This window comes from Gopherus flavomarginatus, chromosome 23 (assembly GCF_025201925.1).
Source record: "Gopherus flavomarginatus isolate rGopFla2 chromosome 23, rGopFla2.mat.asm, whole genome shotgun sequence".
Lineage (NCBI taxonomy): Eukaryota > Metazoa > Chordata > Testudines > Testudinidae > Gopherus > Gopherus flavomarginatus.
The window spans coordinates 15,804,516-15,829,801 of NC_066639.1; the positions used below are offsets into that span (position 1 = coordinate 15,804,516).

The window sequence follows — 25,286 nt, forward strand, 5'->3', positions numbered from 1 at the left end:
GCCAGGGAGCTGAGGCAGGACGGGCGGCGGTTACGCTAACGGCGCAGGGAGGACGCAGGGCAGTGGCTGTTACGTCGTCGGCGCAGGGCAGCTGGTGTTTACGCTAACGGCGCAGGGAGCCGACGCAGGGCGGGTGGCCTTTACGCCAGCGGCACGTTTCGGCCGTTGTTTACGCCAGCGGCGCCGGGAGCCGAGGCAGGGCGGGGGGATGGCGGTTACGCTAACGCCGCAGGGGGGGCGGCGGCTACGCTAGCCGCGCAGGGAGCCGAGGGCGGGCGGGCGGTGGTTACGCCAGCGGCGCAGGGAGCAGAGGCAGGGTGGGCGGGTGGCGGTTACGCCAGCGGCGCATTACAGCCGTTGCTTACGCCAGCGGCGCAGGGAGCCGAGGCAGGGCGGGCGGCGGTTACGCTAACGGCGCAGGGAGCCGAGAGAGGGCGGGCGGGCGGCAGTTACGCCAGCGGCGCAGGGCGGGCGGCGGTTACGCTAACGGCGCAAGGAGCCGAGGGCGGGCGGGCGGCCCTTACGCCAGCGGCGCAGGGCGGGCGGCGGTTACGCTAACGGCGCAGGGCGCTGAGGCAGGGCGGGCGGGCGGCGGTTACGCTAACGGCGCAGGGAGCCGAGGCAGGGCGGGCGGGCGGCGGTTACGCCAGCGGCGCAGGGCGGGCGGCGGTTACGCTAACGGCGCAGGGAGCCGAGGCAGGGCGGGCGGGCGGCGGTTACGCCAGCGGCGCAGGGCGGGCGGCGGTTACGCTAACGGCGCAGGGAGCCGAGGCAGGGCGGGCGGGCGGCGGTTACGCCAGCGGCGCAGGGCGGGCGGCGGTTACGCTAACGGCGCAGGCACCGCGCAGCCATGAAGTTCCTGTACAAGGAGGAGCAGCCGTTCGAGCGGCGCCGCTGCGAGGGCGAGAAGATCCGCAAGAAATACCCGGATCGCGTCCCGGTGAGAGACCCGCCCCCCGCATACCCCCCGGGTCCGCCCGGCCCCCCCCGGGTCCGCCCGGCCCCCCCCCGAAATACCCCGTCAGAGACCCGCCCCCCCCAATACCCCCCGGGTCCGCCAGGGCCCCCCCGGATCCGCTCCCCCCGGGTCCGCCCGGCCCCCCACGAAATACCCTGTGAGAGACCTGCCCCTGTACGGCCTGTGGTCTGGGACCCCCCTGAAATACCCTGTGAGAGACCTGCCCCTGTACGGCCTGTGGTCTGGGACCCCCTGAAATACCCTATGAGAGACCTGCCCCTGTACGGCCTCTGGTCTGGGACCCCCCTGAAATACCCTGTGAGAGACCTGCCCCTGTACGGCCTCTGGTCTGGGACCCCCCTGAAATACCCTGTGAGAGACCCGCCCCTGTACGGCCTGTGGTCTGGGACCCCCCTGAAATACCCTGTGAGAGACCCTGCCCCTGTACGGCCTGTGGTCTGGGACCCCCCTGAAATACCCTGTGAGAGACCCGCCCCTGTACGGCCTCTGGTCTGGGACCCCCCTGAATACCCTGTGAGAGACCCGCCCCTGTACGGCCTGTGGTCTGGGACCCCCCTGAAATACCCTGTGAGAGACCTGCCCCTGTACGGCCTGTGGTCTGGGACCCCCCTGAAATACCCTATGAGAGACCCGCCCCTGTACGGCCTCTGGTCTGGGACCCCCCTGAAATACCCTGTGAGAGACCTGCCCCTGTACGGCCTCTGGTCTGGGACCCCCCTGAAATACCCTGTGAGAGACCTGCCCCTGTACGGCCTCTGGTCTGGGACCCCCCTGAAATACCCTGTGAGAGACCTGCCCCTGTACGGCCTGTGGTCTGGGACCCCCCTGAAATACCCTGAGAGAGACCTGCCCCTGTACGGCCTGTGGTCTGGGACCCCCTGAAATACCCTGTGAGAGACCCGCCCCTGTACGGCCTGTGGTCTGGGACCCCCCTGAAATACCCTGTGAGAGACCTGCCCCTGTACGGCCTGTGGTCTGGGACCCCCCAGAAATACCCTATGAGAGACCTGCCCCTGTACGGCCTGTGGTCTGGGACCCCCCTGAAATACCCTATGAGAGACCTGCCCCTGTACGGCCTGTGGTCTGGGACCCCCCTGAAATACCCTGTGAGAGACCTGCCCCTGTACGGCCTGTGGTCTGGGACCCCCCTGAAATACCCTGTGAGAGACCCGCCCCTGTACGGCCTGTGGTCTGGGACCCCCCTGAAATACCCTGTGAGAGACCCGCCCCTGTACGGCCTGTGGTCTGGGACCCCCCTGAAATACCCTGTGAGAGACCCGCCCCTGTACGGCCCGTGGTCTGGGACCCCCCTGAAATACCCTATGAGAGACCTGCCCCTGTACGGCCTCTGGTCTGGGACCCCCCTGAAATACCCTGTGAGAGACCTGCCCCTGTACGGCCTGTGGTCTGGGACCCCCCTGAAATACCCTGTGAGAGACCTGCCCCTGTACGGCCTCTGGTCTGGGACCCCCCTGAAATACCCTGTGAGAGACCTGCCCCTGTACGGCCCGTGGTCTGGGACCCCCCCTGAAATACCCTGTGAGAGACCTGCCCCTGTACGGCCTCTGGTCTGGGACCCCCCTGAAATACCCTGTGAGAGACCTGCCCCTGTACGGCCTCTGGTCTGGGACCCCCCTGAAATACCCTGTGAGAGACCTGCCCCTGTACGGCCTGTGGTCTGGGACCCCCCTGAATACCCTGTGAGAGACCTGCCCCTGTACGGCCTCTGGTCTGGGACCCCCCTGAAATACCCTGTGAGAGACCCGCCCCTGTACGGCCCGTGGTCTGGGACCCCCCTGAAATACCCTGTGAGAGACCTGCCCCTGTACGGCCTCTGGTCTGGGACCCCCCTGAAATACCCTGTGAGAGACCCGCCCCTGTACGGCCTGTGGTCTGGGACCCCCCTGAAATACCCTATGAGAGACCCGCCCCTGTACGGCCTGTGGTCTGGGACCCCCTGTAAATACCCTGTGAGAGACCTGCCCCTGTACGGCCTGTGGTCTGGGACCCCCCTGAAATACCCTAGTGAGAGACCTGCCCCTGTACGGCCTGTGGTCTGGGACCCCCCTGAAATACCCTGTGAGAGACCTGCCCCTGTACGGCCTGTGGTCTGGGACCCCCCTGAAATACCCTATGAGAGACCTGCCCCTGTACGGCCTGTGGTCTGGGACCCCCCTGAAATACCCTGTGAGAGACCTGCCCCTGTACGGCCTGTGGTCTGGGACCCCCCTGTAATACCCTGTGAGAGACCCGCCCCTGTACGGCCTATGGTCTGGGACCCCCTGAAATACCCTGTGAGAGACCTGCCCCTGTACGGCCTGTGGTCTGGGACCCCCCTGAAATACCCTGTGAGAGACCTGCCCCTGTACGGCCTATGGTCTGGGACCCCCTGAAATACCCTATGAGAGACCCGCCCCTGTACGGCCTGTGGTCTGGGACCCCCCTGAAATACCCTGTGAGAGACCTGCCCCTGTACGGCCTGTGGTCTGGGACCCCCCTGAAATACCCTGTGAGAGACCCGCCCCTGTACGGCCTGTGGTCTGGGACCCCCCTGAAATACCCTGTGAGAGACCTGCCCCTGTACGGCCTGTGGTCTGGGACCCCCCTGAAATACCCTGTGAGAGACCCGCCCCTGTACGGCCTCTGGTCTGGGACCCCCCTGAAATACCCTGTGAGAGACCCGCCCCTGTACGGCCTGTGGTCTGGGACCCCCCTGAAATACCCTGTGAGAGACCCGCCCCTGTACGGCCTCTGGTCTGGGACCCCCCTGAAATACCCTGTGAGAGACCCGCCCCTGTACGGCCTGTGGTCTGGGACCCCCCTGAAATACCCTGTGAGAGACCCGCCCCTGTACGTCCTCTGGTCTGGGACCCCCCCTGAAATACCCTGTGAGAGACCTGCCCCTGTACGGCCTGTGGTCTGGGACCCCCCCTGAAATACCCTGTGAGAGACCGGCCCCTGTACGGCCCTGTGGTCTGGGACCCCCCTGAAATACCCTATGAGAGACCTGCCCCTCTGTACGGCCTCTGGTCTGGGACCCCCCTGAAATACCCTGTGAGAGACCTGCCCCTGTACGGCCTGTGGTCTGGGACCCCCCTGAAATACCCTGTGAGAGACCTGCCCCTGTACGGCCTCTGGTCTGGGACCCCCCTGAAATACCCTGTGAGAGACCTGCCCCTGTACGGCCCGTGGTCTGGGACCCCCCTGAAATACCCTGTGAGAGACCTGCCCCTGTACGGCCTCTGGTCTGGGACCCCCCTGAAATACCCTGTGAGAGACCTGCCCCTGTACGGCCTGTGGTCTGGGACCCCCTGTAATACCCTGTGAGAGACCTGCCCCTGTACGGCCTCTGGTCTGGGACCCCCCTGAAATACCCTGTGAGAGACCCGCCCCTGTACGGCCCGTGGTCTGGGACCCCCCTGAAATACCCTATGAGAGACCTGCCCCTGTACGGCCTCTGGTCTGGGACCCCCCCGAAATACCCTATGAGAGACCCGCCCCTGTACGGCCTGTGGTCTGGGACCCCCCTGAAATACCCTGTGAGAGACCTGCCCCTGTACGGCCTGTGGTCTGGGACCCCCTGTAATACCCTGTGAGAGACCTGCCCCTGTACGGCCTGTGGTCTGGGACCCCCCTGAAATACCCTGTGAGAGACCTGCCCCTGTACGGCCTGTGGTCTGGGACCCCCCCTGAAATACCCTGTGAGAGACCTGCCCCTGTACGGCCTCTGGTCTGGGACCCCCCTGAAATACCCTATGAGAGACCTGCCCCTGTACGGCCTGTGGTCTGGGACCCCCCTGAAATACCCTGTGAGAGACCCGCCCCTGTACGGCCTGTGGTCTGGGACCCCCCTGAAATACCCTGTGAGAGACCCGCCCCTGTACGGCCTGTGGTCTGGGACCCCCCTGAAATACCCTGTGAGAGACCCGCCCCTGTACGGCCTGTGGTCTGGGACCCCCCCTGAAATACCCTGTGAGAGACCCGCCCCTGTACGGCCTCTGGTCTGGGACCCCCCTGAAATACCCTGTGAGAGACCCGCCCCTGTACGGCCTGTGGTCTGGGACCCCCCTGAAATACCCTGTGAGAGACCCGCCCCTGTACGGCCTGTGGTCTGGGACCCCCCTGAAATACCCTGTGAGAGACCCTGCCCCTGTACGGCCTGTGGTCTGGGACCCCCCTGAAATACCCTGTGAGAGACCCGCCCCTGTACGGCCTGTGGTCTGGGACCCCCCTGAAATACCCTGTGAGAGACCTGCCCCTGTACGGCCTGTGGTCTGGGACCCCCCTGAAATACCCTGTGAGAGACCCTGCCCCTGTACGGCCTGTGGTCTGGGACCCCCCTGAAATACCCTGTGAGAGACCTGCCCCTGTACGGCCTGTGGTCTGGGACCCCCCTGAAATACCCTGTGAGAGACCCGCCCCTGTACGGCCTGTGGTCTGGGACCCCCCTGAAATACCCTGTGAGAGACCCGCCCCTGTACGGCCTGTGGTCTGGGACCCCCCTGAAATACCCTGTGAGAGACCCGCCCCTGTACGGCCTGTGGTCTGGGACCCCCCTGAAATACCCTGTGAGAGACCCGCCCCTGTACGGCCTCGTGGTCTGGGACCCCCCTGAAATACCCTGTGAGAGACCTGCCCCTGTACGGCCTGTGGTCTGGGACCCCCCCTGAAATACCCTATGAGAGACCCGCCCCTGTACGGCACTCGTGGTCTGGGACCCCCCTGAAATACCCTGTGAGAGACCGCCCCTGTACGGCCTGTGGTCTGGGACCCCCCTGAAATTACCCTATGAGAGACCTGCCCCTGTACGGCCTCATGGTCTGGGACCCCCCTGAAATACCCTGGAGAGACCCGCCCCTGTACGGCCTGTGGTCTGGGACCCCCCTGAAATACCCTGTGAGAGACCTGCCCCTGTACGGCCTCTGGTCTGGGACCCCCCTGAAATACCCTGTGAGAGACCTGCCCCTGTACGGCCTGTGGTCTGGGACCCCCCTGAGATACCCTGTGAGAGACCCGCCCCTGTACGGCCTCTGGTCTGGGACCCCCCTGAAATACCCTGTGAGAGACCTGCCCCTGTACGGCCTGTGGTCTGGGCCCCCCTGAAATACCCTGTGAGAGACCTGCCCCTGTACGGCCTGTGGTCTGGGACCCCCCTGAAATTACCCTGTGAGAGACCCGCCCCTGTACGGCCTGTGGTCTGGGACCCCCCTGAAAATACCCTGTGAGAGACCTGCCCCTGTACGGCCTCTTGGTCTGGGACCCCCCTGAAATACCCTGTGAGAGACCCGCCCCTGTACGGCCTGTGGTCTGGGACCCCCCTGAAATACCCTGTGAGAGACCTGCCCCTGTACGGCCTGTGGTCTGGGACCCCCCTGAAATACCCTGTGAGAGACCCGCCCCTGTACGGCCTCGTGGTCTGGGACCCCCCTGAAATACCCTGTGAGAGACCCGCCCCTGTACGGCCTGTGGTCTGGGACCCCCCTGAAATACCCTGTGAGAGACCCGCCCCTGTACGGCCTCTGGTCTGGGACCCCCCTGAAATACCCTGTGAGAGACCCGCCCCTGTACGGCCTGCTGGTCTGGGACCCCCCTGAAATACCCTGTGAGAGACCCGCCCCTGTACGGCCTGTGGTCTGGGACCCCCCTGAAATACCCTGTGAGAGACCTGCCCCTGTACGGCCTGTGGTCTGGGACCCCCCTGAAATACCCTGTGAGAGACCTGCCCCTGTACGGCCTCTGGTCTGGGACCCCCCTGAGATACCCTGTGAGAGACCTGCCCCTGTACGGCCCGTGGTCTGGGACCCCCCCTGAAATACCCTGTGAGAGACCCGCCCCTGTACGGCCTCTGTGGTCTGGGACCCCCATGAAATACCCTGTGAGAGACCCGCCCCTGTACGGCCTATGGTCTGGGACCCCCTGAAATACCCTATGAGAGACCCGCCCCTGTACGGCCTGTGGTCTGGGACCCCCCTGAAATACCCTGTGAGAGACCCGCCCCTGTACGGCCCGTGGTCTGGGACCCCCCTGAAATACCCTGTGAGAGACCCGCCCCTGTACGGCCCGTGGTCCGGGACCCCCCTGAAATACCCTGTGAGAGACCCGCCCCTGTACGGCCCGTGGTCTGGGACCCCCCTGAAATACCCTGTGAGAGACCTGCCCCTGTACGGCCTCTGGTCTGGGACCCCCCCTGAAATACCCTGTGAGAGACCTGCCCCTGTACGGCCTCTGGTCTGGGACCCCCCCTGAAATACCCTGTGAGAGACCCGCCCCTGTACGGCCTGTGGTCTGGGACCCCCCTGAAATACCCTGTGAGAGACCCGCCCCTGTACGGCCTGTGGTCTGGGACCCCCCTGAAATACCCTGTGAGAGACCCGCCCCTGTACGGCCTGTGGTCTGGGACCCCCCTGAAATACCCTGTGAGAGACCTGCCCCTGTACGGCCCTGTGGTCTGGGACCCCCCTGAAATACCCTATGAGAGACCTGCCCCTGTACGGCCTGTGGTCTGGGACCCCCCTGAAATACCCTGTGAGAGACCCGCCCCTGTACGGCCTGTGGTCTGGGACCCCCCTGAAATACCCTGGGAGAGACCCGCCCCTGTACGGCCTCTGGTCTGGGACCCCCCTGAAATACCCTATGAGAGACCTGCCCCTGTATGGCCTCTGGTCTGGGACCCCCTGAAATACCCTGTGAGAGACCTGCCCCTGTACAGCCTGTGGTCTGGGACCCCCCCTGAAATACCCTGTGAGAGACCTGCCCCTGTACGGCCTGTGGTCTGGGACCCCCCTGAAATACCCTGTGAGAGACCTGCCCCTGTACGGCCCGTGGTCTGGGACCCCCCTGAAATACCCTATGAGAGACCTGCCCCTGTACGGCCTCTGGTCTGGGACCCCCCTGAAATACCCTGTGAGAGACCCGCCCCTGTACGGCCTATGGTCTGGGACCCCCTGAAATACCCTGTGAGAGACCCGCCCCTGTACGGCCTATGGTCTGGGACCCCCTGAAATACCCTATGAGAGACCCGCCCCTGTACGGCCTGTGGTCTGGGACCCCCCCTGAAATACCCTGTGAGAGACCTGCCCCTGTACGGCCCGTGGTCTGGGACCCCCCTGAAATACCCTATGAGAGACCTGCCCCTGTACGGCCTGTGGTCTGGGACCCCCCTGAAATACCCTGTGAGAGACCTGCCCCTGTACGGCCCGTGGTCTGGGACCCCCCTGAAATACCCTGTGAGAGACCTGCCCCTGTACAGCCTGTGGTCTGGGACCCCCCTGAAATACCCTATGAGAGACCTGCCCCTGTACGTCCTCTGGTCTGGGACCCCCCTGAAATACCCTGTGAGAGACCCGCCCCTGTACGGCCCGTGGTCTGGGACCCCCCTGAAATACCCTGTGAGAGACCCGCCCCTGTACGGCCTCTGGTCTGGGACCCCCCTGAAATACCCTGTGAGAGACCTGCCCCTGTACGGCCCGTGGTCTGGGACCCCCCTGAAATACCCTATGAGAGACCTGCCCCTGTACGGCCTCTGGTCTGGGACCCCCCTGAAATACCCTGTGAGAGACCCGCCCCTGTACGGCCCGTGGTCTGGGACCCCCCTGAAATACCCTATGAGAGACCTGCCCCTGTGCGGCCCGTGGTCTGGGACCCCCCCTGAAATACCCTGTGAGAGACCCGCCCCTGTAACGGCCTCTGGTCTGGGACCCCCCTGAAATACCCTGTGAGAGACCCGCCCCTGTACGGCCCGTGGTCTGGGACCCCCCCTGAAATACCCTATGAGAGACCTGCCCCTGTACGGCCTCTGTCTGGGACCCCCTGAAATACCCCTGTGAGAGACCCGCCCCTGTACGGCCTGTGGTCTGGGACCCCCCTGAAATACCCTATGAGAGACCTGCCCCTGTACGGCCTCTGGTCTGGGACCCCCCTGAAATACCCTGTGAGAGACCTGCCCCTGTACGGCCTCTGGTCTGGGACCCCCCTGAAATACCCTGTGAGAGACCTGCCCCTGTACGGCCTCTGGTCTGGGACCCCCCTGAAATACCCTGTGAGAGACCTGCCCCTGTACGGCCTCTGGTCTGGGACCCCCCTGAAATACCCTGTGAGAGACCTGCCCCTGTACGGCCTCTGGTCTGGGACCCCCCTGAAATACCCTGTGAGAGACCTGCCCCTGTACGGCCTGTGGTCTGGACCCCCCTGAAATACCCTGTGAGAGACCCGCCCTGTACGCCTGTGATCTGGGACCCCCCTGAAATACCCTGTGAGAGACCCGCCCCTGTACGGCCTCGTGGTCTGGGACCCCCCTGAAATACCCCTGTGAGAGACCTGCCCCTGTACGGCCTGTGGTCTGGGACCCCCCTGAAATACCCTGTGAGAGACCTGCCCCTGTACGGCCCGTGGTCTGGGACCCCCCTGAAATACCCTGTGAGAGACCCGCCCCTGTACGGCCTGTGGTCTGGGGACCCCCTGAAATACCCTGTGAGAGACCTGCCCCTGTACGGCCTTGGTCTGGGACCCCCCTGAAATACCCTGTGAGAGACCCTGCCCCTGTACGGCCTCTGGTCTGGGACCCCCCCTGAAATACCCTGTGAGAGACCTGCCCCTGTACGGCCTGTGGTCTGGGACCCCCCTGAAATACCCTGTGAGAGACCTGCCCCTGTACGGCCTGTGGTCTGGGACCCCCCTGAAATACCCTGTGAGAGACCTGCCCCTCTACGGCCCGTGGTCTGGGACCCCCCTGAAATACCCTGTGAGAGACCTGCCCCTGTACGGCCTGTGGTCTGGGACCCCCCTGAAATACCCTGTGAGAGACCTGCCCCTGTACGTCCTCTGGTCTGGGACCCCCCCTGAAATACCCTGTGAGAGACCTGCCCCTGTACGGCCTCTGGTCTGGGACCCCCCTGAGATACCCTGTGAGAGACCCGCCCCTGTACGGCCCGTGGTCTGGGACCCCCCTGAAATACCCCGTGAGAGACCTGCCCCTGTACGGCCCGTGGTCTGGGACCCCCCTGAAATACCCTGTGAGAGACCTGCCCCTCTACGGCCCGTGGTCTGGGACCCCCCTGAAATAACCTGTGAGAGACCTGCCCCTGTACGTCCTCTGGTCTGGGACCCCCCCTGAAATACCCTGTGAGAGACCTGCCCCTGTACGGCCTGTGGTCTGGGACCCCGGTGAAATACCCTGTGAGAGACCTGCCCCTGTACGGCCTGTGGTCTGGGACCCCCCTGAAATACCCTGTGAGAGACCCGCCCCTGTACGGCCCGTGGTCTGGGACCCCCCTGAAATACCCTGTGAGAGACCCGCCCCTGTACGGCCCGTGGTCTGGGACCCCCCTGAAATACCCTGTGAGAGACCCGCCCCTGTACGGCCTCTGGTCTGGGACCCCCCTGAGATACCCTGTGAGAGACCTGCCCCTGTACGGCCCGTGGTCTGGGCCCCCCTGAAATACCCTGTGAGAGACCTGCCCCTGTACGGCCTGTGGTCTGGGACCCCCCTGAAATACCCTGTGAGAGACCTGCCCCTGTACGGCCTCTGGTCTGGGACCCCCCTGAAATACCCTGTGAGAGACCTGCCCCTGTACGGCCTCTGGTCCTGGGACCCCCTGAAATACCCTGTGAGAGACCCGCCCCTGTACGGCCTGTGGTCTGGGACCCCCCGAAATACCCTATGAGAGACCCGCCCCTGTACGGCCTGTGGTCTGGGACCCCCCTGAAATACCCTGTGAGAGACCTGCCCCTGTACGGCCTGTGGTCTGGGACCCCCCTGAAATACCCTGTGAGAGACCTGCCCCTGTACGGCCTCTGGTCTGGGACCCCCCTGAAATACCCTGTGAGAGACCCGCCCCTGTACGGCCTGTGGTCTGGGACCCCCCTGAAATACCCTGTGAGAGACCCGCCCCTGTACGGCCTCTGGTCTGGGACCCCCCTGAAATACCCTGTGAGAGACCTGCCCCTGTACGGCCTGTGGTCTGGGACCCCCCCTGAAATACCCTGTGAGAGACCCGCCCCTGTACGGCCTATGGTCTGGGACCCCCCTGAAATACCCTATGAGAGACCTGCCCCTGTACGGCCTGTGGTCTGGGACCCCCCTGAAATACCCTGTGAGAGACCCGCCCCTGTACGGCCTGTGGTCTGGGACCCCCCTGAAATACCCTGTGAGAGACCTGCCCCTGTACGGCCTGTGGTCTGGGACCCCCCTGAAATACCCTGTGAGAGACCTGCCCCTGTACGGCCTGTGGTCTGGGACCCCCCTGAAATACCCTGTGAGAGACCCGCCCCTGTACGGCCTGTGGTCTGGGACCCCCCCTGAAATACCCTGTGAGAGACCCGCCCCTGTACGGCCTGTGGTCTGGGACCCCCCTGAAATACCCTGTGAGAGACCTGCCCCTGTACGGCCTGTGGTCTGGGACCCCCCTGAAATACCCTATGAGAGACCTGCCCCTGTACGGCCTGTGGTCTGGGACCCCCCCTGAAATACCCTATGAGAGACCCGCCCCTGTACGGCCTGTGGTCTGGGACCCCCTGAAATACCCTGTGAGAGACCTGCCCCTGTACGGCCTGTGGTCTGGGACCCCCCTGAAATACCCTATGAGAGACCTGCCCCTGTACGGCCTGTGGTCTGGGACCCCCCTGAAATACCCTGTGAGAGACCCGCCCCTGTACGGCCTGTGGTCTGGGACCCCCCTGAAATACCCTGTGAGAGACCTGCCCCTGTACGGCCTGTGGTCTGGGACCCCCCTGAAATACCCTATGAGAGACCTGCCCCTGTACGGCCTGTGGTCTGGGACCCCCCTGAAATACCCTGTGAGAGACCCGCCCCTGTACGGCCTCTGGTCTGGGACCCCCCTGAAATACCCTGTGAGAGACCCGCCCCTGTACGGCCTGTGGTCTGGGACCCCCCCTGAAATACCCTGTGAGAGACCCGCCCCTGTACGGCCTGTGGTCTGGGACCCCCCTGAAATACCCTGTGAGAGACCCGCCCCTGTACGGCCCGTGGTCTGGGACCCCCTGAAATACCCTATGAGAGACCTGCCCCTGTACGGCCTGTGGACTGGGACCCCCCTGAAATACCCTGGGAGAGACCTGCCCCTGTACGGCCTGTGGTCTGGGACCCCCCTGAAATACCCTGTGAGAGACCTGCCCCTGTACGGCCTCTGGTCTGGGACCCCCCTGAAATACCCTGTGAGAGACCTGCCCCTGTACGGCCCGTGGTCTGGGACCCCCCTGAAATACCCTGTGAGAGACCTGCCCCTGTACGTCCTGTGGTCTGGGACCCCCCTGAAATACCCTGTGAGAGACCTGCCCCTGTACGGCCTGTGGTCTGGGACCCCCCTGAAATACCCTGTGAGAGACCTGCCCCTGTACGGCCTGTGGTCTGGGACCCCCCTGAAATACCCTGTGAGAGACCTGCCCCTGTACGGCCTGTGGTCTGGGACCCCCCAGAAATACCCTATGAGAGACCTGCCCCTGTACGGCCTGTGGTCTGGGACCCCCTGAAATACCCTATGAGAGACCTGCCCCTGTACGGCCTGTGGTCTGGGACCCCCCTGAAATACCCTGTGAGAGACCTGCCCCTGTACGGCCTGTGGTCTGGGACCCCCCAGAAATACCCTGTGAGAGACCTGCCCCTGTACGGCCTGTGGTCTGGGACCCCCCAGAAATACCCTATGAGAGACCTGCCCCTGTACGGCCTGTGGTCTGGGACCCCCCTGAAATACCCTATGAGAGACCTGCCCCTGTACGGCCTCTGGTCTGGGACCCCCTGAAATACCCTGTGAGAGACCTGCCCCTGTACGGCCTGTGGTCTGGGACCCCCCTGAAATACCCTGTGAGAGACCTGCCCCTGTACGGCCTGTGGTCTGGGACCCCCCTGAAATACCCTGTGAGAGACCCGCCCTGTACGGCCTGTGGTCTGGGACCCCCTGAAATACCCTATGAGAGACCTGCCCCTGTACGGCCTGTGGTCTGGGACCCCCTGAAATACCCTATGAGAGACCTGCCCCTGAACGGCCTGTGGTCTGGGACCCCCCTGAAATACCCTGTGAGAGACCTGCCCCTGTACGGCCTGTGGTCTGGGACCCCCTGAAATACCCTATGAGAGACCTGCCCCTGTACGGCCTGTGGTCTGGGACCCCCCTGAAATACCCTGTGAGAGACCCGCCCCTGTACGGCCTCTGGTCTGGGACCCCCCTGAAATACCCTGTGAGAGACCCGCCCCTGTACGGCCTCTGGTCTGGGACCCCCCTGAAATACCCTGTGAGAGACCCGCCCCTGTACGGCCTGTGGTCTGGGACCCCCCTGAAATACCCTGTGAGAGACCTGCCCCTGTACGGCCTGTGGTCTGGGACCCCCCTGAAATACCCTGTGAGAGACCCGCCCCTGTACGGCCCGTGGTCTGGGACCCCCTGAAATACCCTATGAGAGACCTGCCCCTGTACGGCCTGTGGACTGGGACCCCCCTGAAATACCCTGGGAGAGACCTGCCCCTGTACGGCCTGTGGTCTGGGACCCCCCTGAAATACCCTGTGAGAGACCTGCCCCTGTACGGCCTCTGGTCTGGGACCCCCCTGAAATACCCTGTGAGAGACCTGCCCCTGTACGGCCCGTGGTCTGGGACCCCCTGAAATACCCTGTGAGAGACCTGCCCCTGTACGTCCTGTGGTCTGGGACTCCCCTGAAATACCCTGTGAGAGACCTGCCCCTGTACGGCCTGTGGTCTGGGACCCCCCTGAAATACCCTGTGAGAGACTTGCCCCTGTACGGCCTCTGGTCTGGGACCCCCGTGAAATACCCTATGAGAGACCTGCCCCTGTACGGCCTCTGGTCTGGGACCCCCCTGAAATACCCTGTGAGAGACCTGCCCCTGTACGGCCCGTGGTCTGGGACCCCCCTGAAATACCCTGTGAGAGACCTGCCCCTGTACGGCCCGTGGTCTGGGACCCCCCTGAAATACCCTGTGAGAGACCTGCCCCTGTACGGCCTGTGGTCTGGGACCCCCCTGAAATACTCTGTGAGAGACCCGCCCCTGTACGGCCTGTGGTCTGGGACCCCCCTGAAATACCCTGTGAGAGACCCGCCCCTGTACGGCCTCTGGTCTGGGACCCCCCTGAAATACCCTGTGAGAGACCCGCCCCTGTACGGCCTGTGGTCTGGGACCCCCCTGAAATATCCTATGAGAGACCCGCCCCTGTACGGCCTCTGGTCTGGGACCCCCCTGAAATACCCTGTGAGAGACCCGCCCCTGTACGGCCTGTGGTCTGGGACCCCCCTGAAATACCCTGTGAGAGACCCGCCCCTGTACGGCCTGTGGTCTGGGACCCCCCTGAAATAACCTGTGAGAGACCTGCCCCTGTACGGCCTGTGGTCTGGGACCCCCCTGAAATACCCTGTGAGAGACCTGCCCCTGTACGACCTCTGGTCTGGGACCCCCCTGTAATACCCTGTGAGAGACCCGCCCCTGTACGGCCTGTGGTCTGGGTCCCCCCTGAAATACCCTGTGAGAGACCTGCCCCTGTACGGCCTGTGGTCTGGGACCCCCCCTGAAATACCCTGTGAGAGACCTGCCCCTGTACGGCCTCTGGTCTGGGACCCCCCTGAAATACCCTGTGAGAGACCTGCCCCTGTACGGCCTGTGGTCTGGGACCCCCCTGAAATACCCTGTGAGAGACCTGCCCCTGTACGGCCTGTGGTCTGGGACCCCCCTGAAATACCCTGTGAGAGACCTGCCCCTGAACGGCCTCTGGTCTGGGACCCCCTGAAATACCCTATGAGAGACCCGCCCCTGTACGGCCTGTGGTCTGGGACCCCCCTGAAATACCCTGTGAGAGACCCGCCCCTGTACGGCCTCTGGTCTGGGACCCCCCTGAAATACCCTGTGAGAGACCCGCCCCTATACGGCCTGTGGTCTGGGACCCCCCCTGAAATACCCTGTGAGAGACCTGCCCCTGTACGGCCTCTGGTCTGGGACCCCCCTGTAATACCCTGTGAGAGACCCGCCCCTGTACGGCCTGTGGTCTGGGACCCCCCTGAAATACCCTGTGAGAGACCCGCCCCCTGTACGGCCTCTGGTCTGGGACCCCCCTGAAATACCCTGTGAGAGACCCGCCCCTGTACGGCCTGTGGTCTGGGACCCCCCTGAAATACCCTGTGAGAGACCCGCCCCTGTACGGCCTCTGGTCTGGGACCCCCCTGAAATACCCTATGAGAGACCCGCCCCTGTACGGCCTGTGGTCTGGGACCCCCCTGAAATACCCTGTGAGAGACCCGCCCCTGTACGGCCTCTGGTCTGGGACCCCCCTGAAATACCCTGTGAGAGACCCGCCCCTATACGGCCTGTGGTCTGGGACCCCCCTGAAATACCCTGTGAGAGACCCGCCCCTGTACGGCCTGTGGTCTGGGACCCCCCTGTAATACCCTGTGAGAGACCTGCCCCTGTACGGCCTGTGGTCTGGGACCCCCCTGAAATACCCTGTGAGAGACCCGCCCCTGTACGGCCTGTGGTCTGGGACCCCCCTGAAATACCCTGTGAGAGACCCGCCCCTGTACGGCCTCTGGTCTGGTACCCCCCTGAAATACCCTGTGAGAGACCCGCCCCTGTACGGCCTCTGGTCTGGGACCCCCCTGAAATACCCTGTGAGAGACCCGCCCCTGTACGGCCTGTGGTCTGGGACCCCCCTGAAATACCCTGTGAGAGACCTGCCCCTGTACGGCCCGTGGTCTGGGACCCCCCCGAAATACCCTATGAGAGACCTGCCCCTGTACGGCTCGTGGTCTGGGACCCCCCTGTAATACCCTGTGAGAGACCTGCCCCTGTACGGCCTGTGGTCTGGGACCCCCCTGAAATACCCTGTGAGAGACCCGCCCCTGTACGGCCTCTGGTCTGGGACCCCCCTGAAATACCCTGTGAGAGACCCGCCCCTGTACGGCCTCTGGTCTGGGACCCCCCTGAAATACCCTGTGAGAGACCCGCCCCTGTACGGCCTCTGGTCTGGGACCCCCCTGAAATACCCTGTGAGAGACCCGCCCCTGTACGGCCCGTGGTCTGGGACCCCCCTGAAATACCCTGTGAGAGACCCGCCCCTGTACGGCCTGTGGTCTGGGACCCCCCTGAAATACCCTGTGAGAGACCCGCCCCTGTACGGCCTCTGGTCTGGGACCCCCCTGAAATACCCTGTGAGAGACCCGCCCCTGTACGGCCTCTGGTCTGGGACCCCCCTGAAATACCCTGTGAGAGACCCGCCCCTGTACGGCCCGTGGTCTGGGACCCCCCTGAAATACCCTGTGAGAGACCCGCCCCTGTACGGCCTCTGGTCTGGGACCCCCCTGAAATACCCTGTGAGAGACCCGCCCCTGTACGGCCCGTGGTCTGGGACCCCCCCTGAAATACCCTATGAGAGACCTGCCCCTGTACGGCCTCTGGTCTGGGACCCCCCTGAAATACCCTGTGAGAGACCTGCCCCTGTACGGCCTCTGGTCTGGGACCCCCCTGAAATACCCTGTGAGAGACCTGCCCCTGTACGGCCTGTGGTCTGGGACCCCCCTGAAATACCCTGTGAGAGACCTGCCCCTGTACGTCCTGTGGTCTGGGACCCCCCTGAAATACCCTGTGAGAGACCTGCCCCTGTACGGCCTCTGGTCTGGGACCCCCCTGAAATACCCTGTGAGAGACCTGCCCCTGTACGGCCTCTGGTCTGGGACCCCCCTGTCATACCCTATGAGAGACCTGCCCCTGAACGGCCCGTGGTCTGGGACCCCCCTGAAATACCCTGTGAGAGACCTGCCCCTGTACGGCCTCTGGTCTGGGACCCCCCTGAAATACCCTGTGAGAGACCTGCCCCTGTACGGCCTGTGGTCTGGGACCCCCCTGAAATACCCTGTGAGAGACCTGCCCCTGTACGGCCTGTGGTCTGGGACCCCCCTGAAATACCCTGTGAGAGACCTGCCCCTGTACGGCCTCTGGTCTGGGACCCCCCTGAAATACCCTATGAGAGACCTGCCCCTGTACAGCCTGTGGTCTGGGACCCCCCTGAAATACCCTGTGAGAGACCTGCCCCTGTACGGCCTCTGGTCTGGGACCCCCCTGAAATACCCTGTGAGAGACCCGCCCCCCGTACGGTCCATGGACTAGGACCCCCCCCCCGAAATACCCTATGAGAGACCTGCCCCTGTACGGCCCATGGACTGGGACCCCCCAGAAATACCCTGTGAGGGGGTTTGGGACCGGTCCCACATGAGGAGAGGTTCAGGAGGCTGGGACTTTTCCGCTTGGAAAAGGGGCGACTAAGGGGGGATGCGAGAGGGGTCTATCCAGTCATGACTGGTGAGGAGAAAGGGAGTAAGGAAAAGTTCTTCACTTCTGCCCATAATGCAAGAACTAGGGGCCCCCAAGTGACATTAACGGGCAGCGGGTTTCAAAGGAAGAGAAGGAAGGCCTTCGTCACACAGCGCACGGTGGACCTGGGGAACTCCTCGCCGGAGGAGGTGGTGAAGGCCAGGCCTAGAACAGGGTTTAAGAGAGAACTGGATAAATTCATGGAGGCGAAGCCCATTAGTGGCTATTAGCCAGGCGGGGTAAGGGCCCGGGGTCCCCAGCCTTGGGTTGGGGAGAGATCATGGGATCGTTCCCTGTTAGGTTCACTCCCTCTGGGGCACCTGTCCTTGGCCACGGTCGGAAGACGGACCTTTGGGCTGACCCAGTTAGGGCCCTTCGTATGTTCTTATGTTGACCTGCCCCCTGGCAGCCCATAGACTGGGACCCCCCACCCCCGAAAAACCGTATGAGAGAGAGACACACACACCCCATACAGCCCGTGGACTGGCACTCACTCAGAAATGCCCTGTGAGAGACCTGCCCCTGTATGGCTGATGGACTGGGATCCCCCCCCCCAATATGGCCCATGCAGTGGGACCCCCTGGAAATGCCCTCTGAGAGACCCCCCCATGGACTAGGACCCCACCCCCCAGAAAGTCCCTGTGAGAGCCTCGCACCCGTAGGGACCATGGACGGGGACCGCACCTGAAATACCCTGTGAGAGACCTCCCCCCAAATAGCCCCTGGACTGGGACCTCCCCCGCCCCTGTATGGCCTATGGACTGGGACCCCCCGGAAATACCCTGTGAGAGACCCCTCCCGCTCCTGTATGGCCCATGGACTGGGACCCCCCGGAAATAACCGTTGAGAGACCTGACCCCCTGTGGCCCATGGACTGGGACCTCCCGGAAATACCCTCTGAGAGACCCCTTCCCCGCCCCCATTTGGCCCACGGACTGGGATACTCTCTCCTCCCCAGAAATACCCTATGAGAGACCCCCCCACCCCTGTGTGGCCCATAGACTGGGACCCCCCTCCCTCAGAAATAATCTTTGAGAGCAGGGCCGCCCAGAGGATTCAGGGGGCCTGGGGTTTTCAGCAGTGGGGGGGCCCACTCTTTGGTGGTACTTCGGCGGTGGGAGTCCTTCCGCTCCGGGACCCACTGCCAAAGTGCCCCGAAGACCTGCGGTGGGGGGTCCCCATTGCTGGATTGCTGCCGAAGACCCGGAGCAGAAGAAGCTCCGGGGGCCCAGGCCCCATGAGAGTCTTCTGGGGCCCCCAGAGCGAGTGAAGGACCCTGCTCCAGGGGCCCTGAAAAACTCTCGTGGGGGCCCCTGTGGGGCCCGGGGCATATTGCCCCACTTGACCCCCCCCGCCTTCCCTGCCCTCCCCCTGCCGGGACCTTCTCTGCCTTCCTCCTGCCCCCGGCCGGGACCGTCCCAGCCTGCCTCCTGCCCCCTGCCCTCCCCTGTCGGGACCTTCCCTGTCTTCCCCCTGCCCTCCCCTGCCGGGACCTTCCCTGCCTTCCTCCTGCCCTCCCCTGCTTGGACCTTCCCTGCCTTCCTCTTGCCCCCTGCCCTCCCCTGCTGGGACCTTCCCTGCCTGCCCCCTGCCCCCTGCCCTCCGTTGCCGGGACCATCCCTGCCTTCTCCCTGCCATCCTCCTGCCCCCTGCCGCACCGTCCCTGCCTTCCTCCTGCCCCCTGCCCTCCCCTGCTGGGACCGTCCTTGCCTGCCCCCTGCCCTCCCCCTGCCGGGACCTTCCCTGCCCTCCCCCTGCCCCCTGCCGGGACCTTCCCTGCCTTCCTCCTGCCCCCTGCCCTCCCCTGCCGGGACCATCTCAGCCTTCCTCCTGCCCCCTGCCCTCCCCTGCCGGGACCGTCCCTGCCTTCCTCCTGCCCCCTGCCCTCCTCTACTGGGACCGTCCTTGCCTGCCCCCTGCCCTCCCTGGCCGGGACCTCCCCTGCCCTCCCCCCGCCCTTCCCTGCCCTCCCCCTGCCGGGACCTTCCCTGCCCTCCCCTGCTGGGACCTTCCCTGCCTTCCTCCTGCCCCCTGCCGGACCGTCTCAGCCTTCCTCCTGCCCCCTGCCCTCCCCCTGCCGGGACCTTCCCTGCCCTCCCCCTGCCCTCCCCTGCTGGGACCTTCCCTGCCTGCCCCCTGCCCTCCCCTGCTGGGACCTTCCCTGCCTTCCTCCTGCCCCCTGCCGGACCGTCTCAGCCTTCCTCCTGCCCCCTGCCCTCCCCTGCTGGGACCTTCCCTGCCTGCCCCCTGCCCTCCCCTGCTGGGACCTTCCCTGCCTTCCTCCTGCCCCCTGCCGGACCCCTGCCTTCCTCCTGCCCCCTGCCCTCCCCTGCCGGGACCGTCTCAGCCTTCCTCCTGCCCCCTGCCTTCCCCTGCTGGGACCGTCTCAGCCTTCCTCCTGCCCCCTGCCCTCCCCTGCTGGGACCGTCTCAGCCTTCCTCCTGCCCCCTGCCCTCCCCTGCTGGGACCTTCCCTGCCTTCCTCCTGCCCCCTGCCGGACCGTCCCTGCCTTTCCCCTGCCGGGACCTTCCCTGCCTTCCCCCTACCCTCCCCTGCCAGGACCCTCCCTGCCTTCCCCCTTGCCCTCCCCTGCCGGGACCTTCCCTGCCTTCCTCCTGCCCCTTGCCCTCCCCTGCCGGGACCTTCCCTGCCTTCCACCTGCCCCTTGCCCTCCCCTGCCGGGACCTTCCCTGCCTTCCTCCTGCCCCCTCCCCTGCCGGGACCTTCCCTGCCTTCCTCCTGCCCCCTGCCCTCCCCTGCCGGGACCTTCCCTGCCCTCCCCCTGCCCCCTCCCCTGCCCTGTCGGGACCTTCCTTGCCTTCCTCCTGCCCCCTGCCGGACCGTCCCTGCCTTTCCCCTGCCGGGACCTCCCCTGCTGGGACCTTCCCTGCCTTCCTCCTGCCCCCTGCCCTCCCCTGCCGGGACCTTCCCTGCCTTCCCCCTGCCCTCCCCTGCCGGGACCTTCCCTGCCTTCCCCCTGCCCTCCCCTGCCGGGACCTTCCCTGCCTTCCTCCAGCCCCCTGCCCTCCCCTGCCGGGACCTTCCCTGCCTTCCTCCTGCCCCCTGCCCTCCCCTGCCGGGACCTTCCCTGCCTTCCTCCTGCCCCCTGCCCTCCCCTGCCGGGACCTTCCGTGCCTTCCCCCTGCCCTCCCCTGCCGGGACCTTCCCTGCCTTCCCCCTGCCCTCCCCTGCCGGGACCTTCCCTGCCTTCCTCCAGCCCCCTGCCCTCCCCTGCCGGGACTTCCGTGCCTTCCCCCTGCCCTCCCCTGCCGGGACCTTCCCTGCCTTCCCCCTGCCCTCCCCTGCCGGGACCTTCCCTGCCTTCTTCCAGCCCCCTCCCCTCCCCTGCCGGGACCTTCCCTGCCTTCCCCCTCCCCTCCCCTGCCGGGACCTTCCCTGCCTTCCTCCTGCCCTCCCCTGCCGGGACCTTCCCTGCCTTCCTCCATGGACTGGGACCCCCCGGAAATACCCTCTGAGAGACCCCTTCCCCGCCCCCATATGGCCCACGGACTGGGATACCCCCTCCTCCCCAGAAATACCCCCCCCCCCGCCGGGACCGTCCCTGCCTTCCCCCTGCCCCCTGCCGGAGCGTCCCTGCCTTTCCCCTGCCGGGACCTCCCCTGCTGGGACCTTCCCTGCCTTCCTCCTGCCCCCTGCCCTCCCCTGCCGGGACCGTCCCTGCCTTCCCCCTGCCCTCCCCTGCCGGGACCTTCCGTGCCTTCCCCCTCCCCTCCCCTGCTGGGACCTTCCCTGCCTTCCTCTTGCCCCCTGCCCGCCCCTACCGGGACGTTCCTTGCCTTCCTCCCGCTCCCCCCTGCCGGGACCGTCCCTGCCTTCCTCCTGCCTCCTGCCGGGACCGTCCCTGCCTTCCTCCTGCCCCCGGCCGGACCATCTCTGCCTTTCCCCTGCCAGGACCTCCCCTGCTGGGACCTTCCCTGCCTTCCTCCTGCCCCCTGCCCTCCCCTGCCGGGACCGTCCTTGCCTGCCCCCTGCCCTCCCCTGCCAGGACCTTCCCTGCCTGCCCCCTGCCCTCCCCTGCTGGGACCTTCCCTGCCTGCCCCCTGCCCTCCCCTACTGGGATCTTCCCTGCCTTCCTCCTGCCCCCTGCCCTCCCCTGCCGGGACCTTCCCTGCCTTCCCCCTGCCCTCCCCTGCCGGGACCATCCCTGCCTGCCCCCTGCCCTCTCCTGCCGGGACCATCCCTGCCTTCCTCCTGCCCCTTGCCCTCCCCTCCCGGGACCTTCCTTGCCTTCCTCCTGCCCCCTGCCCTCCCCTGCCGGGGCCTTCCCTGCCTGCCCCCTGCCCTCCCCTGCCGGGGCCTTCCCTGCCTGCCCCCTGCCCTCCCCTGCCGGGGCCTTCCCTGCCTGCCCCCTGCCCTCCCCTGCCGGGGCCTTCCCTGCCTGCCCCCTGCCCTCTCCTGCCGGGGCCTTCCCTGCCTGCCCCCTGCCCCCTGCCCTCCCCTGCCGGGACCTTCCCTGCCTGCCCCCTGCCCTCTCCTGCCGGGACCTTCCCTGCCTTCCTCCTGCCCCCTGCCGGGACTTTCTCTGCTTCCCCTCCCCTCCCCTGCTGGGACCTTCCCTGCCTTCCTCCTGCCCTCCCCTGCTGGGACCTTCCCTGCCTTCCTCCTGCCCCCTGCCCTCCCCTGCTGGGACCTTCCCTGCCTTCCCCCTGCCCTCCCCTGCCAGGACCTTCCCTGCCTGCCCCCTGCCCTCTCCTGCCGGGACCATCCCTGCCTTCCTCCTGCCCCTTGCCCTCCCCTCCCGGGACCTTCCCTGCCTGCCCCTTGCCCTCCCCTGCCGGGACCTTCCTTGCCTTCCTCCTGCCCCCTGCCCTCCCCTGCTGGGACCTTCCCTGCCTTCCCCCTGCCCTCCGCTGCCGGGACCTTCCCTGCCTTCCTCCTGCCCCTCCCCTGCTGGGACCTTCCCTGCCTTCCTCCTGCCCTCCCCTCCCGGGACCTTCCCTGCCCTCCCCTGCTGGGACCTTCCCTGCCTGCCCCCTGCCCTCCCCTGCCGGGACCTTCCCTGCCTTCCCTGCCTGCCCCCTGCCCTCCCACTGCCGGGACCGTCCCTGCCTGCCCCCTGCCCTCCCACTGCCGGGACCGTCCCTGCCTTCCCCCTGCCCTCCCACTGCCGGACCGTCCCTGCCTTCCCCCTGCCCTCCCCTGCCGGGACCGTCCCTGCCTTCCTCCTGCCCCCTCCCCTCCCCTGCCAGGACCGTCCCTGCCTTCCTCCTGCCCCCTCCCCTGCCCTGCCGGGACCTTCCCTGCCTTCCTCCTGCCCCCTGCCCTCCCCTGCCGGGACCTTCCCTGCCCTCCCCCTGCCCCCTCCCTTGCCCTGCCGGGACCTTCCCTGCCTTCCTCCTGCCCCCTGTCGGGACTTTCCCTGCCTTTCCGCTGCCGGGACCTTCCCTGGGGGGGTGGTAGGTTTGGACCACTGTGTGTGTGTATGTGGGGGTGGTCGGTTCGGACCACTGTGCGTGTGTGTGCTTTGGGGGGTGGTCAGGTTGGACTGCTGGGCAGATCCATCCCAGCCCCTCCCACTGCTCCCTGGTTTGAGCTTTTCCTCCCTACCCCCACCCCCATGGGGCTGTACTCTGAGCCCCCCCAAGTGCTGGGGGGGGCACCCAGCTGATCCCCCATGTCTCCTCCCTCCCCCGCAGGTGATTGTGGAGAAAGCCCCCAAAGCCCGGATAGGAGACCTGGACAAGAAGAAATACCTGGTCCCGTCAGACCTCACAGGTCAGTGCTGGTCCCCCTCCAGGGGGCGCTGTGCTGCTGGGAGAGTCATGGGGTGGGGGCAGATCCAGCGGGGTGGGAGGGGCTTGTGACTGGATATAGGGGGAGGGGGTTCTTGGGGTAGAATGAGGGGAGCAGATGGAGGGGGTGGTCTCAGTGGGGGTGGGCAGATGAAGGGGGAGGATTTGGGATAGTCTCTTAAAGGGACAGGTGGGGTTTTCTGGGGGCGCAGAGGAGGGGTGCTGGGTAGCCTCTCCAACAGCTGGATAAACCAGGGTGTGCCCCATGGGGGAAATCCCCCCAACTCCAGCCCCCCCTCATAGCGCCGTGGGCGGCGGGATTCCCAGAAAGGCCCTTGGAGGGGGGAGGAGAGTAGGGGATGTGGAGTGTATGGGTCGTGGGAGGGTATTGGGGAAGCGCCCCCCCTCGTATCGTGACCCTCCCCCTTTCTTCTCCCCCAGTCGGACAGTTCTACTTCCTGATCCGGAAGCGAATCCACCTAAGGGCCGAGGACGCTTTGTTCTTCTTTGTCAACAACGTCATCCCCCCGACCAGCGCCACCATGGGCCAGCTGTACCAGGTAGGGCGCCAGGGGGCGCTGTGGGGCAGGGGCAGCAAGGGGAGCTCTCCCCTGGTAGGCAGTGCTGGCCCCAGAGTGGCACTAGGGGGCGCTGTGGGGCAGGGAGCGGAGCGGGGGGCTCAGCAGGGGGTGCTCTCCCCTGGCAGGCAAGGCTGGCCCCAGGGAGGCGCTAGGGGATGCTTTGGGGCAGGGAGTGGGGTAGGGGGCTCAGCAGGGGGCGCTTTCCCATAGCAGGCAGGGCTGGCCCCAGGGTTGCATTAGGGGGCGCTGTGGGGCAGGGGGTGCCCTTCCCAGTAATGACCCCCCCTTTTTCTCTCCCCACCCGGCAGGAGCACCACGAGGAAGACTTCTTCCTGTACATCGCCTACAGTGACGAGAGCGTCTATGGCATGTGAGGCGCCCCGCTCCGCCCCGCCACCGGGGGGCGCCCTCCTCCCCGAAGGGACCTGCACTTTCTCCTTTTGTTGGTTGATCTCCTTGATAAGAGCCTTTCTTCTCCCGGGCTGAGGATGGGGGGGGCACCCCTCCCTGTCACCCCCCCATCTGCATAATTAAATCCTCCCCATGTAACCACCCCTCCCTGCTCTACCTGGGTCCTTGGCTAACCTCTGATTTCCTGCCATGAAGGGTTTTTCCAACTCCCCCCCTTGGGCATCCACCCCCCCCCCAAATTGCTGGCTCCTTGTGTCACCCAGCAGGGCCCCGAGCTGCCACCAGGGGGCCCCGTCAGCGCTTGTAATGTGTGTGTGCGGGGGGGGGGCGCGAAAGGGGGGGGCATAATAAAATGAGAAGGAAAACACTGATCCTTGTGGGGTGTTATTTCCGCCGGAGCTGGGGGGAGGATGACACTGAGTGGGGACCAGGGTGAGCTGGAGGGTGGCCAACTGATGGCTGCTGTGGGGGAGATCATGGGGGGCAGGGAGAGACAGTCCCCACTTGGAAGGGGTCAAAGGCAAGAGCTGTGGTCGGTCCTTTAGGCATCGGGGTCCTGGCTCCCAGCTCCCGCCCCCGCACTCCCCTCCCAGAGCTAGGGAGAGAACCCAGGAGTCCTGGCTCCCGGCCCCCCCTGCTCTGACCCACCAGCCCCCACTCCCCTCCCAGAGCCGGGGAGAGAATCCAGGAGTCCTGGCTCCCAGCCCCCACTCCCCTCCCAGAGCCGGGGAGAGAACCCCCCTGCTCTGACCCACCAGCCCCCACTCCCCTCCCAGAGCTGGGGAGAGAACCCAGGAGTCCTGGCTCCCGGCCCCCCCTGCTCTGACCCACCAGCCCCCACTCCCCTCCCAGAGCCGGGGAGAGAATCCAGGAGTCCTGGCTCCCAGCCCCCCTGCTCTAACCCACCAGTCCCCACTCCCCTCCCAGAGCCGGGGAGAGAACCCAGGAGTCCTGGCTCCCAGCCCCCCCCGCTCTAACCCACCAGCCCCCACTCCCCTCCCAGAGCCGGGGAGAGAACCCAGGAGTCCGGGCTCCCAGCCCCCCCGCTCTGACCCACCAGCCCCCACTCCCCTCCCAGAGCCAGGGAGAGAACCCAGGAGTCCTGGCTCTGACCCACCAGCCCCCACTCCCCTCCCAGAGCCAGGGAGAGAACCCAGGAGTCCTGGCTCTGACCCACCAGCCCCCACTCCCCTCCCAGAGCCAGGGAGAGAACCCAGGAGTCCTGGCTCCCAGCCCCCCCC

The 25,286-nt window shown here is 65.8% G+C and overlaps 1 protein-coding gene across 2 annotated transcripts in view; it reads left to right on the forward strand.

Annotated features, from left to right (window-relative positions):
- GABARAP (GABA type A receptor-associated protein) overlaps positions 1-24,416 on the forward strand; it is a 35,848-nt gene extending 11,432 nt beyond the window's left edge. The window contains exons 2-5 of one of the 2 annotated variants that reach the window (XM_050933373.1): positions 838-940; positions 22,958-23,036; positions 23,495-23,613; positions 23,943-24,416. In XM_050933373.1, coding sequence (XP_050789330.1) covers positions 851-940; positions 22,958-23,036; positions 23,495-23,613; positions 23,943-24,008 — 354 coding nt within the window. In that variant the 5' untranslated portion in view covers positions 838-850 and the 3' untranslated portion in view covers positions 24,009-24,416. Of the gene's footprint in view, positions 1-812; positions 941-22,957; positions 23,037-23,494; positions 23,614-23,942 lie in introns of those variants that run through there. The other variant, XM_050933372.1, reaches the window with a different exon arrangement.
- The last annotated feature ends 870 nt before the right edge of the window (positions 24,417-25,286 follow it).